This window comes from Mus caroli, chromosome 3 (assembly GCF_900094665.2).
Source record: "Mus caroli chromosome 3, CAROLI_EIJ_v1.1, whole genome shotgun sequence".
NCBI lineage: Eukaryota > Metazoa > Chordata > Mammalia > Rodentia > Muridae > Mus > Mus caroli.
The window spans coordinates 102,077,188-102,094,450 of NC_034572.1; the positions used below are offsets into that span (position 1 = coordinate 102,077,188).

Below are 17,263 nucleotides of genomic sequence, written 5' to 3' on the forward strand. Positions count from 1 at the left end.
CTCGGTCCTGAGGAAGCCAAGGACACAGTCCTGACTGCAGGCTACAGTTATATGATCTGTGGGAGTCTTCTCCACAGATCCTAACCCCAGAAGGGCCTGTAACTCTGTCCCAAGAGGCTTAGCTCCCACATGAGCATCCCTACCCCTCTCTGCTTCTTTCTACTTCTGCCTTAATTCCTTTGCTGTCTATGTCTGAGCTCCTACATCCAGCTGGGAGTTTCCAGGAGGTAAAAAGTCTGGCCTGCTCCAGGTACCACAGGAGGTTTTTAAACAAAGCAACTTGCAGGAACTAGGCAGGTTCTTGAATAGCAAAGGGAGGCCTTAGTTTGAAGGCATCTATTAGGGCCTGGGGGGCATGGGGCAAGGTGAAGAAGATAGAGTAAAGAATAAGTGTGACCAGAGGGGAGAGGGGACAGGTAGATGTGGCCAGGATGAAATAGCCCTCTTTGTCATGCCCAAGTGACTCTAGGCCTACCCCAACTTCTCTGGCAGGCCATGTCCTATTCATGGGCAAGACTTGGGCACACACAGTCCCACACTCATGGATGCAGGGCAGAAGCATAAAACATACATTCCAACCCAAAGCTTTTCTTGAGCCTATGGTCCATCAGCGGCCTGTCCCTAACTCAGAAACTAGGCTCAGGAGACCATATGTGCCTTTTTTTGTTTGTGGCCCCAGTGCCTAATGCTAACCCAGCCCTCCCCCCCCCCCAGGAGATATGTAAAAGGTAGGGAGATGAGGGGCCACAACTGAGGCCAGAGGCCAACAAGGAAGAAGCTGGGGAGCAGGGGGTCTCGGGTAAAGCTCTGGCACCCGACAGCACAGACACTTCCTCAGGTCCACTACCGTGCTGTGCGGTTGGTGGCCTGAAAGGCCTCCCCACCCTCTAGAGTCCAAAGACCACAGGTGTGGCTTCCTCAAAGCCTGCTTCCTGGCTCTCAGGCCACCTGATCACCAGTAGGTCTCTGCCTGAGGTGCTGGCAGAGAAGCCAAACAGAGCTCCCTCCAACAGCAGTGGACCACTGGCTCAAGCATCAGACTCCTTGGGGGACCAAACACCAGGTGGCACTGACAACCAGGTAAGAGCCTACTTCCAGCAAATAGCAAGGATTGATGATCCTGGGCCCAACATGGACATCCCGGTGGCTTCCTAGAGTTGGGGCATCTTGCAGTGTCTTCTTAGATTCACGAGCAAGGATTAGCCTCAGGAACTTTTAGATACCTGCTAGAGACCAGAAAAGGCAAGGAGCTCTAGAAGGCTTTCCCCTAGGTCAGCCTTGTAAATACTCCTTCCTTGCTCTATACACCTACACAAGGGAGAGCAAAGGCCAATGCCTGACACTAAAAGGGCCCAGGCAGGTCAAACAGCAACCCCAGACCTGGGGTGTAGTGTCTTTAGTAGTAGCTGTTGAATTATCTCTACCAGCCCACAGGAACACCTGGTGATTTACAGGGACCATTCTGCTGTGAAAGACTAGGACAGGGCTGATCAGAAAAGGGCTCTTTTTTTTTCCTTCCATTTAGAAGCAGGAATTGAACGCCACAGCCTAGGGAGGCGAGGAAAGGCAGAGGGGAGAGTCAGGCTTCTAGCACTATTTGCTCTTATCTAGGAACGGGGTTCTCCCCATAGGGAACAGAGATTAGCCGCCTCCTCTGCGTTCCCATGATGCTCACTTGGAGAATAATTTTCCCATCTGTGAGTCACCGTATCCACTCTCTGTTATTTTCATAACAGTCCCAATAAATGGGTGTGAGTGCTTCCTTACACTCTGGTCGGGATATTCCAGGGTTACAGAGAACCCTAGTGCACCAAACAGATCGATGCACAAAGGCACTCAAAACCACGGCCACGGATAACACATTCTCTTGACGCATACACACACCCAGCACACACAAATGCTGGACGTTTAACTCCACTCCATTTCAAAAGATGTGTGTTCTAGCCTTCCCCTGCCCCCATGACCCACCACCTAGTGACAGGGACACATTTGTAAGCCACAGAGTTCTGGTTCATTTCCCTATTAAACAATCAGAGTGACTCTAGGCCTGTTGTCCTCTCGGATAACAGCTTCAGCTCTGGGGTTGTTTTGAGTACTAGCTGGGTCACTGAGGCAAACCCCTTAAAGCTGTGCTCACCAATTGGTGCTGGAGAAGTACCAGTGGATGGACGGAGGTGAAGACTTAAGAGGTAGGGTCAGGAGAGGCTTGGCAGTGGGCTCAGAGTGCTGTCAGAGCTGCGGTGACCACTACTGTTGTCAGAGAGGATTGGGCAATGCTAAAAACACTCTGAGCAGGTGGTGGTTAAAGACAGCTTTACCAGATAGTTGGCTGTGAGCTGCATTTAGAGTTCAGGTGGGGAGAGTCTCTGGGAGAAAATTTGGAAGCACCAGGAAGAAATGAGGCAGGAGTGGTAGTCAGACATCAGATGAGTGTAGGTCCCAAGCAAGTTCCACAGAGCACACCTCACTCCGTTATAAATGTCTGTCTGTCTTCTATCTCTAAATCTTTCTAACATATAGAGACACACACATGCGCACACACACACACAGTCTCTCTCACAGCCTCTTTCTCACACATACACACGAAGACTCACACACAGTCTCTCTTTTCTCTCTTTCTCTCTGTCTCACACACACACCACACTGAAATACATTCTACCAGGCAGGGTCATTAGCTGGGAGTGTCCTCCCTATTTGCAGAATTAAAACAAGAGGCTTGCTACTGCAACTGAGGCCTCTGCTCTCCCAACAGAAGCAACTCATTCATGTTATCTTTCACATCTGAGCCCAGATCCAAATATGGGAAGCCATCCATGTAGTGCTCCCAGGAAGGTCCTTCCTCCACTGGCCTCCAAACCTAACAAGATGAGGACCTCTTGGGCAGGACATCAGATGGCTCTAGACAGGTCTCCTGGAGTCAAGGGCTTTGGTTAGGGTCACAGAGTCCCCAGGACAGAGCAACAGCAGCCAGGCCTTGTATTCCTCCTGTTCCTTAGTCCAATGACTGTCTCTGGTTCATTGTGATTCTAGGAAGCTGCCCTCAGCAGTGTCGCCATGTCCCGGCCCAGCAGCAGAGCCATCTACTGTAAGCTTCCTGCCTTCCCTGCCCTGCTCATCCCCACTCTGGGCCGAGCTCTCCAAACCCCATCTTCTCTACTGTCCCTACAATTGTCCGAGCCTCACCTCCCTTCTGCTGGCCCCTGCCCTTGATTTTGTACCCACAGTGCACCGGAAGGAATATTCCCAGAGTATGGCATCAGAACCTACCCTCCTACAGCACAGGGTGGAGGTGAGTACTGGGGCCCAGGCAGTTTCTGAATAAAGCTAGGGTTCCTGTGTGTACACTTGCCTTACCAAAATAGATGCCTGACCCTGACACAACAGCTCAACTTGACTGAACTCTATGGAGTCAGACTTACTTATCTTGAGGCCTAAATGTCTGCCAAGCCAAGGGGAGTATAGGATAGTTCCAGGGTGGGCAGAGCAGGCCCAGTTAGAGGTTGTAGGATGGGTGCTGGGTCCCTAGATGGAAGCGACAGTGTAAATAGTCAAGAGCCACAGAAAGCTATCCTTTTGATCTCCCTTGGTTTCCAACCTACCTCCTGCACTTGGTTCAGGATTGCACAGGGCTGCTAGGGAAAATGTATGAGGGTTGCAGCTATAAAGGCCAGTGTCACAGAGGGGAGAGGCATCCTGTGCTCCCAGACAAGGTCAAGCTACTGGGATGGAGTCTTTGGCCCCACTAAAGTGGACAGCTGGTACTTGGAGATCTGGTCATTTTAATTGGCTTTAAAACTACAAGGATGTGGTCAGAAGAACGTGTTCAACTAGGACATGGTAGGGGCCACAGTGCAAGGGGGAGGGTAGGAAGTAGACAGAACCCACCCCCACCCTAGTAGCCTCGGGTGTTAAGAGACAAGTAGGAAACTCACAGTGTAGTGGAGAAGGGGCTCCCTAGCCACTATTCAGCTTCTCTGTAGAGTGGAGCTGGGAACTGGCTTCATTGAGAGCCATCAGGCAAGAGCAAGAGGGGACATGCTCAGAGCAACAGGCTATTGGGCTCTGCTGTTAGGGGCAGTGTGGCCACAGAAGGCAGCTGGCCAGGAGTGAGGATTGACAGTCCAGGGGCAGGAGTTAGACTGATTGTCTCCAACAGGAGCCTGGGGGGAGCCTGGGGTAAATGGAAGATGATTCAAGAAGCCAACATTTGGCTGTGAGAAGAGGGTGGCTAAGGGGAAAGCTGCCCAACAATGGGTTCAGCAAGGACTTGGAGGGAACCTAAGAGTGCTTTAGCTCTTTCTGTGCAAGAGTCAGAAAGAGGAGGCCTCATCTTCCTGAGAGCCCCAGGGCCTTGCACAGAAAGAGCTAAAGCACTCTTAGGTTCCCTCCAAGTCCTTGCTGAACCCATTGTTGGGCAGCTTTCCCCTTAGCCACCCTCTTCTCTTCTCACAGCCAAATGTTGGCTTCGAGAGGCCAACTTCTATAATCTCTTGCTGTATTGAGAAGCATGACCTCCCCACAGGGGGAACCAAGGACACACCCTTTTCCCTCCCTGCCTTTTCCCCCACCTGCTAACCATCTGGGATCCTCTCTCCAAACCTCCAAGACCCATCTCTTCCTCTCCCCTTAGCATCTGATGACATGTAAGCTGGGGACACAGAGAGTCCGGGAGCCAAAGGATGCCCTACAGAAGCTTCAGGAGATGGATGCCCAGGGCCGAGTGTGGAGCCAAGACCTGTTCCTGCAGGTCAGAGATGGCTGGCTCCATCTGCTGGACATCGAGACTAAGGTTAGCCTTCTCCGTACACCCAGTCATGGGCCCTAGTGTTAGCTAGGGTGCTAAAGAGCAAAGATGAGGCTCCCTGTCTTCCTCTCAAGTGCCTCTTCACACCCAATACACATCTCAAACCAGGTAGAGGCAAGGCGGGAAGTGGGGGCAGAAGCCCAAGCATCGGGATAGAAACTCTACTATCCCACTGTGGACAGGGATGACCCCTTCAGGGTCTCAGTGGCTCTCAGTGGCCTCACTCTTGGCCTTTCCATCTGCCTTAGGAGGAACTGGATTCTTACCGCCTGGACAACATCAAGGCCATAGAAGTAGCCCTTAACACCTGCTCCTATAACTCCATCTTATCTGTCACTGTGCAGGAGTCTGGCTTGCCAGGCATCAGCACTTTGCTGTTCCAATGCCAGGAAGTGGGGGTGAGTGACTGGATATGGTGGCCAGGGGTAGAGTTTGGTGATCTGTTGGGCAGTGGGTGTGGGGGGAAGAGGGGAGTGGGAGAAAATCCGCGTCCCGCCAGAGTTTCAGTGCTCTGGGCAGGAGGACTGCCGTACACTTTCCATGCGGTCCAGGGTGGGTGCTTGGCTGTGGGAAGCCACTGGACACCAGCTCGGCGGGTGGTGGACAAGGGGCAGTCTTAGGTACCAGGTTCTCAGTCTCGGGCATCCCACGCTGGATACCTCGGAAGAACTGAGAACAAATGGCCCCAGGGGCGCAAAGGGAGGAGAGGGCAGGGGGGAGAGGGGACACTGGATGGTTCCTACATTGGGGAGGAGGGGGAGGCAAGAGTCCCTGGTCAGGTCCATGGCTGGAGCACAGGAAGACCTTCCAGCAAGAGGTTAGACACAGCTTGTTAGGGGAAAGCCTACACCATTGTTCAAGCACAGTGGGCCTTGATGAGCAGAGACAGTCTGTGGTTTTAGAGCTTTATTGTATAGAAAGGCAGGGAAAAAAAGAGAAGGTAGAAAGAGGGAGAGAGGCCGTCCATGTGGGGAATGGGGGGGGGGATGAGAGAGAGAAGGAGGGCTAGAGAGTAAGAAAGGTGAGAGCTTAAAAAGAGCCAGGAGAGGCCAAGCAGTCTCTTTTATAGTGGGCTGGGCTATCAGGTAACTGTGTGGGGGGGAGCATACCTGGCTATAGTCAGGTAACTGTGGAGGTGGAGTTTACCAGAATGCCAAAAGCTTGGGACATTGTCTGCGTGACTTATAGTCACAGAATTATGGAGTTGGGGGCTCTTTGGTGTCAGACACCTGACTCTGGGAACATGGTTCAGTGTTCCGTCCCTTGTTGAGTTTTCTACTGGGTCGCTGGAGCAAGGCTCATTCAACCAAAATAGGCTGCCTATCACGGCCCCACAGTGATCATCACACGCACACGCACATGTAATACCTGCTGCTTCCTCCAGGCAGAGCAGCTGAGGACAAGCCTGCAGAAGGCCCTGGAAGAAGAGCTAGAAGAAAGGTAGGCTGCTTCTGCCCTGTGACATACAGGGTCTCCCAGCTCATGCATAAAGGCCACATCCTGGCTACAAATTAGGAGAACCCATGATCCTGGGACCCAATAAACACATGCCTAGAACTAATAAAGGCTTAGGCCAATGAAGGGTATGGGGAAGGTGTTGGGTGTATTGGATACTATCTCCAGAGGCGTTCTAAAACCCAGGAAAGCCCAGGGACTGGGCAGATGAAACGTGATGGAGTCAGGGAGGCTCAAGTGGAGGCTACAGAGATAGAGTAGGGTTCTTGGAAAAAGATGGTGAGGTCCATAGGTCCATGGGGCAGAAGTATGGGCTTAGGTTTCTGCCTCTCTCTCTCTCTCTCTCTCTCTCTCTTTCTCTCTCTATCTATCTATCTATCTATCTATATATATATATATATATATATAATCAAAGTTATATCTTATATCTTTTACTATGTCCTCAACAGACCTCGATTTGGAGTCCATCATCCAAGCCAGGACAGATGGAAGGGGCCTCTTCTGGAAAGGCCACTCCCTATACAACAGGCACCCCCTCTGGAGCAGAGGTTCTCTCCAGAGCATAGGTTTCCTCCAGAACAGCCACATAACATGACCTCAGAACGCAGTAAGTTTGTGTCTGAAGGCAGGTATCAGAGAAGGTTTGGATCAAGTCAAAGAAGCTCTAGGCTCATGGTCCCTCCCCACCCACCACAGGCATCTCGCCATCCTCAAGGTCCCTGACACACTACCCAAGTGCCCGAGAACCCAATGGCTTCACTCTGCCTCCTCCTCCGAGGCGTGCTCCCTCTCCCGAGGACCCAGAGAGGGATGAGGTAACTGAAGGAGGCTTGCTGAGGCTTCCAGACTCCTAAGGTAGACAGGGCAGAGCTGGGGACTAAGGCTGGGACATACGGTGGGATTGTAGCAGGACCAGGGTTGGGAGCTTCAGGGTTTTTATAACCGTCTAGTCAAGGCCATGGGTTGTTGGGGGTCTAGGAGGTGCTGAACCACGTCCTAAGAGACATTGAGCTGTTTGCTGGAAAGCTGAAGGAGGTCCAGGCAAGAGACAGTCATAAGAAGACAAAACTTGGGAGAAAAAAGAAAAAGTCTAAAAATGGTAAGTGCTTCAGGCCAGAGGAGAGATGCAGGGTCATTCATCATGGGGGGAGCCCTAGACTCCACCTTTATTCTTTCTTCCACAGGGATAACACAAGCAGAGTACATTGACTGCTTCCAGAAGATCAAGTTGAGCTTCAACCTCTTGGTTAGTAGCTCTGGCCAGTTCTGGGACCTTTGCCCCCAACTCCCTCTTCTTTCTGATGTCAGCTACCCAAGCCTTTCCTTTCTCCAGCTTCTCCTTCTCTTGGGACTTTTGAAGGGTACCAGGCTCTAAGCCAAGGCACAGAACACTTATCGGGTGCTAGGGTTCTGGTGAAGGTGGTGAAGGATGGTAATCAACACTGTCCTGTGTCTTCAGGGGAAGCTGGCTTTGCGGATGCAGGAAACGAGCGCACCTGAGTTCGTGGGCCTCATCTTCCAAACCCTGAAATTTGTGAGTGGAGGGCTAACAGGGTGGCAAAGGGGACAAGCTGAAGACCAGGGGCAGCAGAGGAAGGGGCTGGGGGAGCAGCAGGGCAGAGGGAGCTGTGGAACCAGCCCTTTACTCAATAAGCACCTTCGATATTGGATGCCACTCAAGACAAAACCCTCAACAGACCTGATAGGTTGGCAATAGAGTCAAGGATGCCAGGTCATGGAGGAAGTGAGGAAACAGAGCTGGGGACCCTTGAACCTTTCCTATTCCCTTCTAAGACTACACTGATTGCTTCTATTTCCATCTCCTCCAGATCCTATCTCAGTGCCCTGAGGCTGGCCTTCCAGCCAAAGTGATTTCCCCCCTCCTCACCCCCAAAGCAATAGACCTGCTGCAGTCCTGTCTAAGCCCACCCGAGGACAAACTCTGGAAGTCACTAGGCACAGCCTGGACCACCAGCTGGTAAGTGAAGGCAAGGGGCATGGAAGACCCAAAGTAGGACATGATGCATAACCCAGTGTGACACTATCATAAACCAGAACCACATCCAGAGGATGTGGGGGACTCCAGAGGGAGTGGCCAACTTTCCACTAAACACTGCCTATACCCACTGAAGAAACACGTTTCCTCAGGAGACAAAAGCCAGCAAGGCCAACCTTCTACTAAGGTGCATGCTCACTCTCACCAGGGACATAGTGAAAACTTGGTCTAAGTCCAGCTCAGAATTTCAGAACAACTGATCTAAGGAGATGCCACAGAGGTGACATCAGAAAGTTGATCCAGCAACCGTCAGGACAAAAGCCATGCAGCTGCGGCTGTCGTGGGTGGACATGGGAGCAGTTAGAGAGCCTGGACATTGGGGAAGGAACTCACCTAGGCTAAAATGTCACCACAGGCACTGCCTACAGATGGTACACATCTGGGCCCCCAGCTGAGAGGTCCCACCTATGTGATAGGACAGTATCAGAGTGTCTGGTAGGACACAGTGAAAGGCTTGTGCATAATCCAGTGGGAGACCTGTCTTTGCTTCCCTAAGCACAGTTTGTTCTAACTCAAGATAGCAGAGAACAGGGCTCTGGGCAATGGCTACATGAAGAAAGCAGAAGGCAGCTGGGTGTGGTGGCTCATGTCTTTAATCCCAGCATTCAGGAGGCAGAGGCAGGGGGTTTCTCTGTGAGTTTGAGGCCAGCCTGGTCTACAAAGGGAGTCAGGACAGCCAGGGCTATGTTACACAGAGAAACCCTATCTTGAAAAACAAAACAAAACAAAACAAAACAAAACAAAACAAAACAAAACAAAACACCAGGGAGAAGGATAAGCAGGGAGACAGCAGAAAGAAATCACAGAGTTAAAAGAGAACCCGCAAAGCAGAGAGATTCAAACTAAAATAGAAAAGCCCATCAAAACCCCAGAGCCATCAGCAGGCAGACAGCAGTTGAGAGCCTTGGGCTGAGAAAGGAAACGACCAACTGCGTGTTTGCCTAATGAGTAGTTCTTTTTAGTTCAGGCCGTGTGACTTTTTTTTTTTTTGTCCAGTTCACTTAAAGACATGAAGTAGTTCCGATGCAAGCTACTTATTTTAATGGTAGAATATACAAAACAAAATGTAGCAATTTCAGCATATAATTCAGTGGCACTAAGCTTATACTGATACTGTGCATCGACACCATTTCCCAGAACCAGAATGCTCTCATCCCAAGAGGAAAGACTAGTCCCATAAAGGATAACTCCCCATCTTGCTCTCCCGACCCCCTAGCTACCTTTGCTGTATGTCCATGTATGTTAGCCTAGTCTAGGGACCTTATGTGAGTGAAATAAGGCAGGGACCATCTGTTTGTAACCAGCTGTTTTATCCGTATGTCCTCAAAGTTCATATATATATATATATATATATGTGTGTGTGTGTGTGTGTATATATATATATATATATAAAACATAAGTCAGAATTTCCTTGCTTCTGTGATCGACAGATATTGCTTTGTATGAGCACGCAGCCTTTTGTTTATCCTTTATCAATGGACATTGGATTGTTTATACCCAAATGATCTATTTTATGGGCTTTGTCTAGTCAGTAAATGAAGAAACTTATAAAAAGTCTGGACCTCTCGTAACAGTCTTAGACCCTGGATCCTATGGCTGCCCTGGGCTTACATAGCCTCTGGTGACAGCTCTGATGTCTGCCTAGTACTCTCAAGATAGAAGAGCAGGATCTGTGGAGGACTCAGCCCGCAAGGCCTCAAATGTTTTCATTCTGCCACCTTAGCACTGAATAGCAATGTTAGCTATTACTTTACAGTTTTGAGAAGTGGTCCATAATGTGTCTGCTATGCAAGTGTGAGGACATGAGTATGAGTCCCCAGGACTCAGAAAAGCCAAGCACATACCTCGTCTTGTGACCCCAGAGTCAGGATCACTGTAGAGAAAGGAGGGTCCCTGGAGTGGCTCAGCCAGCCTACCTAAAGAGAAGTGTGCCGGGGTTAAGTGAGAGACTATCTCAAAAAGTAAGGTAGAGATCACCTCTGGCCTCCATATTTACACACACAAGCACACACATTCATGTGTGCACACCCCACACCAAGAATCACACATACCCTGCCACACGTGCACATATTTGCAACACTGGAAAACTTGCTTGGCAGATATAATTTTAACAATACCAGTGAAGAAGCAAAACAATCCCAGTATTAATAAAGTGGCAAAATTTTGATAACTAATCCATTAAGTCAAATATGCTCTTAAAGGGGCCCTATTTTTTTTTAAATAACTAGAAGTGAACAGCTCAACGTAAAAGAAGAACAGAAAATAGAAGACACTTAAAGTCCCTAGAAGAACTGAGTTTCTGTCAAATTAATTTCAGTGTTTTGATTTTTAGATAAATGACACAAAGTTATAAGTAGCACCAAACGGTGTAATAATCCAGAAAGATAAGGAACACAGCAGCCACTGGACTCGGCAATCACGAGTTACAGGATCATCTCACCCCTGGGGCTGGAGACCAAACCTAGGGCCTTGAGCATGGTAGGCAAGCACTCCACCACTGAACTACAAACCATCTCCAGCCTGATTATCAGCATTCCCAATGGTCCCCGTTTTAGTATGGCTGAAGTAGAGGTTGCAATCAGAGGTAAGAAAGCACAGGCACAACATACAATCACATTCCCAGGAGGCTTGGTAAAGCGACAGTTAGGACCATAGCTTAAAAGAGGTCATTCATTACCTGGTCAACAGAAGACCTGAGCATATTATAGGACACAGAGAAGGCACCAATGAAGAAGGGTTCATTCCTACTAAATAAACATGTATTCGCCAGTACCAATGACACAGCCATAGTGGTAGAAAGACAGCCCCTGGTTGCCCCAGCCAGGAAGTACAATATAATAATAAACAGATATATAGGAGCCATGTACCATAAAGTGAGCGGCTATAGTAAATGTAAATTTCTGCTGCCCCAGTGAGGCAGGGAGAAGGATTTCCAGAGGTGAATATGCATTCTCAGGCAGGAAGTGTGGAGTCCAAACATGGCACAGTCCTGAGCCATGTGCAAGGGATAGTGAGAGCCAAGTACCAGCCCCATCCTGGCATTAGCCAGAACAGCCTCACAGGGATGTGTCTTCTACAATGAAGCTCTTTGTGTGTTTAGTGTTATGGAAAGAGAGCTGCTGGATCACCACCAACAGGTTAGGAAAAAACTGAATGGATCAGGCGGGGTAGCACAGGCCTGCACTTTCAGCTATCCCAGAGGCTAAGGCAGGAGGATTGCAAATTCAAGGCTAGCCAAGGTTACACAGTGAGTTCAGGGAAAGCTCGGACAACTCAGTGGACCCTGTCTCAAAAAACAAAACAAACAAACAAGCAAACAAACAAACACTTTTTAAAAAGAGTGGGACACAGAGACTGTGGCAGCACGCACAGAGCCTGTAGAGGTCTGGGCCAGCTGGAGTCCCAGTGCTGAGAGAAGTGGGCTTGGGCCTCTATCTGGAACCTGGAAGCTATCCAATTGATAACTACTCACAAATGAAGAATTAGTTTTCTCCAACAGAGTCTCATAGGGTATACAAACTACTATGAAGGCTGGGCCTTGCACACAGAAATAGATGGCCAGCACAGAACCAAGTGAATAGTGTTTTTGAGAGATTTTTGTCTTTTGTCACATGAAGCTTTGTAGGTAGCAGCAGCAGCTACTACCTGCTGCTGCTGCTTCCTCTCCTCCTCCTCCTCTTTTTTCTCCTCCTCTTCTCCTTCCTCCTTTCTCCTCCTCTTCCTTACAAGTCTTTGTGTATGTATTATGGTTTCTAGTTTTCTGGTTTTATGGGATTTCTGTATGTGTGTACATGTGTGTCACTGCATCTATATGCACATGTGTGTCACTGCATCTATGTGCACATGTGTGTCACTGTATCTATGTGCACATGTGTGTCACTGCATCTATGTGCACATCTGTTGCCACAGACCCTCTGGGTCCCTTTGTCTGCGTGGAATGGGTCTCTAGTTGCAGGTGGGCAAAGAGTCAGCAGAAATGACAGACAGATGCACACAGGAGATTGTGTAGAAATCTGAATGTATTGTCACAAAGTGAACACCAGTCTTAAATAGTACAGAAAATAAAAGGGGTAGGAAGTCACAGCAGGCAAAGTACATTGAAGTTACCTGACACAAAACAAAGGAATGACTTCAAAGGGACTTACAGGAACCAGGTAAATGTTTATAGTAATGATAAAGCAGTCCTGCCTAGGGTTAGCTAATGACAGCTAAGGATTTCACACCCTAGTCAGAATTTGTGCTACTCCTTTGAGCCTTGTGAAGGCTAGCACCAGGGGGTTCTGCTCTAGCAGACCTTCTCATGAATAATGCAATACCACAACCCCCCTATTTCCTAGGCCTTAGTAAATTCTTATATCTTGGCTGTTCTTTTAAGTATCTGTGTAGAATCTCCATTTGTCAGAAGAATTCACCAACTTGCTTCTAATATGTAATGAAGCCTGCTATACCTGGCTGTAGAGAAGATCCCTGTCTCAGTGGGATTCCCTAGCTCTTTCATGGTATTCCCTTGTTTGGGTGAGACTGGCTACTGCCCTTAGTAAATATTCTGCAGACCAGCCCTGAGCTGCTGGCTCCGCCTTTTGTAATGCTTAGTTACTGAATAGGTAACTTCCTTACTGCATTCTTGCCAGATTCCAAGCTTGTTGGCTTCTGGAACAGTGGAACACTGGTGGGAGGCTTAGCTATGTCAGAATTCAATCTTAAAAGGCACTTATGATAAGATAATACTAAAAGAGAGCACGTGGATCCATACACCAGACTAACTCGGGGATAGGGCGTGAGTATACGGGTTAATGAGAACGCCAAAGCTCCAACAGGTGAGTTCCTTTTGAAGCTCTATGCCTCGTGAGTGCTCCCAGGCTTCTCAGCCTGTCAAGCAGACTTCACTGGAGTGTGCGTGGCAATGTGTGTCACTGCATCTATGTGCTTTTCCAGCACCTTCTCTTTGGCTCTTTTCCTCCTATTTGTTTATGTCCTATTATTGTTTGTTTTTGTTTTATCTAATTTTATTTTATTTTGCTTTTTTAGATGCCTGTTTGTATTCTAGTGAGAGGGAGGAAGGAAGGAAGGAAGGAAGGAAGGAAGGAAGGAAGGAAGGAAGGAAGGAAGGAAGGAAGGAAGGAAGAGCATGAATTTGGGTGGGTGGGGATAGGGAAATATCTGGGAGAAGCTGGGGGAGAAGAAGCCATAATCAGAATATATTGTATGAAAAAAATCTATTTTCAATATAAATAAATAAACAAATAAGAAGGGATAGGGTCAGTTTTTGCAAGTCTCCAAAGGGGTCTTCCAGCCCCAATACTCCAGATTACATTACTTTAATTCTAGGGAGGCAACATAGCTGTACTTAGGAATCAAGATGAGGCTGCCCACTGATGCTTGCACTGTTAGACATGGTCCTGTGGATCCATTTGCTCCTTTGTGGGTCTCCTGTAGCTTTTCATCTGTATACACAAGCACCACATCCCGTTAGCCACACATCCCTGAGGCTAGGTCTTCTCATCTTCTCCCTTTCCACATCCCACAGGCTGCTACACAGTGGCCCTAGACTCAACTTTGCTCTCCCCTCAGGGCTGACTGGACAGGCAGCGAACCGCCACCCTACCAACCCACATTCTACGATGGCTGGCAGATTCCACAGCCCCGCTCCATGGTAAGGGTTGCTTAGCTCTGAGATCTACGCAAAGCATTTCCAGTCCAGATCAAAATCACAACTACGAGGTGGGTTATATGGGTACCTGTTGGGGAGGTGAACCATGGACAAAAGGCAGCTGTTGCAGGCCTGTACTGGGCTGGTTAGTTAGCCCCTCCCTGCCACTGTGCTGGCTGCCTCCCATTCTAACTCATTCTGGTTTTCTTGCTTACAGATACCCATAAGAAACCAGGATTCGGTTTCCCTCCGGTATGTCAGTCACATGCTTAGTGGATTCTCGAGGTTCCGGGGAGGGAGGGTCAGGACAGAACCTTTGCACCTGTGAATCCCAGAGGCCATTGGCCGGGGGACACAATTCCCATTCTCCATCCATCCTGAATCTGTCTCTCATGTCAGAGGTTCTAGGATGAGGAGCAGCTTACATTTCCCTCAGGATGAGCCATACAACCATAACCCTGAATACGAGGACTCAAACCTCCCACTCTCCAGCCCCAGCCCTGGCAGAGCAGCCCTGAAAATGCAAGTCCTGTACGAGTTTGAAGCAAGGAATGCCCAAGAACTGACTGTGGCACAGGGGGAGATTCTGGAGGTGAGGCCCATGCTTGAAGCCAGAAAAAGAGGCAATGGGTAGGAAGTACAGTTAGCCTGGAGTGGGTGGCTTACAGATAGAGAAGGAAAGTGGGAAAGGTCGGGCGGGGAAAGGCACGGTCTTGGGGGCAGGGGGGATGGGAGGATGGAGGCTCTGGGGGCTGATGCAGTGATTCTCGGCAGGTTCTGGATCAGAGCAAGCGATGGTGGCTGGTGAAGAATGAAGCAGGACTGACTGGTTACATTCCCAGCAATATCCTGGAGCCCCTGCCAGCTGGAGCCCCGAGAGGCCACCGACAACCATCCTTTAGGGTACTTCCCACGCTGGGGTACCCAGAAGCCCTGAGTCCTAAGTCAGAGGTGGTAGTAGGGAGGATTAGGTGACAAACAGAGACAATCTTAGTTCAGTTTAATCAATATCATTGCATGCTTCCTTGATGCCAAGTTCATTATAGGGTCTGAACAAAGATTAGGGCAGCGTCCCTGCCGAACTAGGAAACCAGAAGGTGAGATAAGCGTCCTGATGGGATCTCAGTAGAAGGAACCCAATACAGGAGGCTGTGTATGTTTGTAAAATGGGATGACCTCTGATTTCTAGTGCTCCTTGATTCCAGGCCCCAATGCTTCGCCTGAGCTCAAAGCCTGAGGAGGTCACGGCCTGGCTACAAGCAGAGAACTTCTCCACTGTGTGAGTGACCAGTCCCCTGGGGGATGAGGGGCAGTGAGCCCTGTAAATGGAAGAACCACAAGTTCCATTCCCTCTCAGACTTAGAGAGTGCGACCTAGCTTCCACTGTACTTGATGACTCCATCTTAGGCTTTCTCTGCTGAATGAAAGCTGCTTGTCTGAGCCTAGGATAGGACACCCAGTGCAGAGACCATATGTAGTGAAAGAGAAAGAGTCAAGGATAGCAAATTCTGAAGGAACTTGGGCTGCCCACCTTAGCCACCCTTCCCTTCCAGACCAGTCTTTTTTAAAGTGTTTCTGCCCTCAAATCTAGGAGTTCTGTGGTTCACTGAGACCAAACCACTAGGTGTATCCCTGTACCTGCAGATACCTAATTCCTGTAACCCCAACTTTCCTTCTCTACACAAATACTAAGACCTAGTATCTGCCCACCCTACTTCTGGTGGATTCTACCATTGTTATTTACAGCACTGTAAGGACCCTCGGGTCCCTAGTGGGAAGCCAGCTACTTCACATGAGACCTGGGGAGCTGCAGATGCTGTGTCCACAGGAGGCTCCAAGGATCCAGGCCCGGCTGGACGCTGTCAGAAGGATGCTGGGGGTGAGGAAGCCCTGGGATCCTGACTCCTATTCAGAGAAATTTAATTCTCCTGGGGTGAGAAAGGGAGAGCTGGGGACACTAGGCATGGGCTATTCCTCTGGGGACTCAGCTCCATCCGTTCAGGTGTGTCTTGAAGTTCTAATCGCATTGGTGGTATAAACTCTGGGGAGTCCCTCGCTAGGAACCAGCCCCCTCTGAATTATTTTCTCCCTTCAGATGACTCATTAGAGACCAGCTTGAACACCTCTAAGACCAAGGACCTCTCATATGCAAGATGGAGTATTTGGTACCCAGTTAGAGCCCTTGGAAGTCCTCTTTCAGTTAGTGGCAAGCCACATATCCTGGATCACAAAGCAAAGAAGATGAACAGGTCCAGACACTGAGGCAAATGGTACCCTCATTGGGTTGGAGACCCTCACCAGTTACTATTTATTTTACCCCACACCCTAAGTTGGCATGCTTATTCCTAGTCTTACTCCTGATCTCTTTAGTCCCAATCCTGCCAATAAAAAGCATCTTTTAGCTTGTTCTATGACCCTCTCCTTGCCATTTATTCTGGACCTGATGGGAACCAAAGCCAAGAGAGAGCAGGAAGTTGGGATACAAAGCATGAAAGAGCAACAACTCTACAACTGAACCAAACTGAACTGAACAAAACAGAACGGAACCACAGCTAACCAAACCAAGCTAAACTAAACTAAATCTGAACTAAAGAGAATTCACTGTAACCTAGAGCCTTTGGGAGACTATGGTACACTCTTTCTCCTCTCTAAATAAACTCTAAAATGAGGCTACATGCACCACCACTGTCCTATGGGGTCACGACTCACACCCTAATCCAAAGTTCCTAGTTCAACTGTAGGCACAGCGTGTCACCACCGAGACAAAGAATACTCTGCTGACAGCTGCAGGCTTTGTTCACACTGGTTGGTGATGCAGAGGAGTCTCGAGTGAGGGATCTTGTGCTCTCCTTGGGAGCTTTGTCTTTCAAGCAATGGTTGTTAGGCAAGTCAACCTTGAGCTCCCTCCCACCTGTCTCTTCAGTGGCAGTACACAGGAGCATTGCACTGGGAGGTGAAGGTCCTCAGGTCCACTGTGTAAACTCAGGCATGTTGATCCACTCCTTGGATCTCTGTCCTAGGGTTAAATGAAGAGTTAGGGCTGTCGATGGCCTGTACTCTCTTTTGGTGTATATAGTTTACTTCCGGCTCAAAGCTCATGGAAGGAATTCTTCTCCATGGAAGGAGAAGCTATGCTTCAATTGAGATACCCTATTGTTAAGGTTTGCTGTTCTCATGGATTCAAGAGCCCCTAACAGGTTCTTAAGATTGTCCAGGACTGTAACAGCATCCTGAGGTAAATACCTTATTTTCAGATGGACTCTATCATTCACTCTCAACTTCCTGGCCTCCAAAGTCC

At 49.0% G+C, this 17,263-nt stretch overlaps 1 protein-coding gene across 1 annotated transcript; it reads left to right on the forward strand.

Moving 5' to 3' along the window:
• Positions 1 to 949: 949 nt before the first annotated feature.
• Positions 950 to 16,379, forward strand: Eps8l3 (EPS8 like 3). The gene is made up of 19 exons (XM_021157281.1): positions 950 to 1,080; positions 3,031 to 3,085; positions 3,225 to 3,289; positions 4,631 to 4,789; positions 5,053 to 5,202; positions 6,189 to 6,244; positions 6,709 to 6,866; positions 6,956 to 7,074; positions 7,238 to 7,358; positions 7,444 to 7,505; positions 7,719 to 7,793; positions 8,089 to 8,237; positions 13,887 to 13,968; positions 14,183 to 14,217; positions 14,365 to 14,557; positions 14,740 to 14,868; positions 15,171 to 15,244; positions 15,712 to 15,844; positions 16,061 to 16,379. Exons 2-19 carry the CDS (start codon positions 3,055 to 3,057, stop codon positions 16,070 to 16,072), a joined length of 1,803 nt encoding a protein of 600 aa, XP_021012940.1. The 5' UTR covers positions 950 to 1,080; positions 3,031 to 3,054; the 3' UTR covers positions 16,073 to 16,379.
• Positions 16,380 to 17,263: the final 884 nt, after the last annotated feature.

Bases quoted from the DNA above. Each gene is read 5' to 3' on its own strand.
- Eps8l3 (XM_021157281.1), top strand. From the start codon at position 3,055: ATGTCCCGGCCCAGCAGCAGAGCCATCTACT. The intron at 7,359-7,443 runs GTAAGTGCTTCA...TTTCTTCCACAG, and splicing joins AAAGAAAAAGTCTAAAAATG to GGATAACACAAGCAGAGTAC. The intron at 8,238-13,886 runs GTAAGTGAAGGC...CTCTCCCCTCAG, and splicing joins ACAGCCTGGACCACCAGCTG to GGCTGACTGGACAGGCAGCG.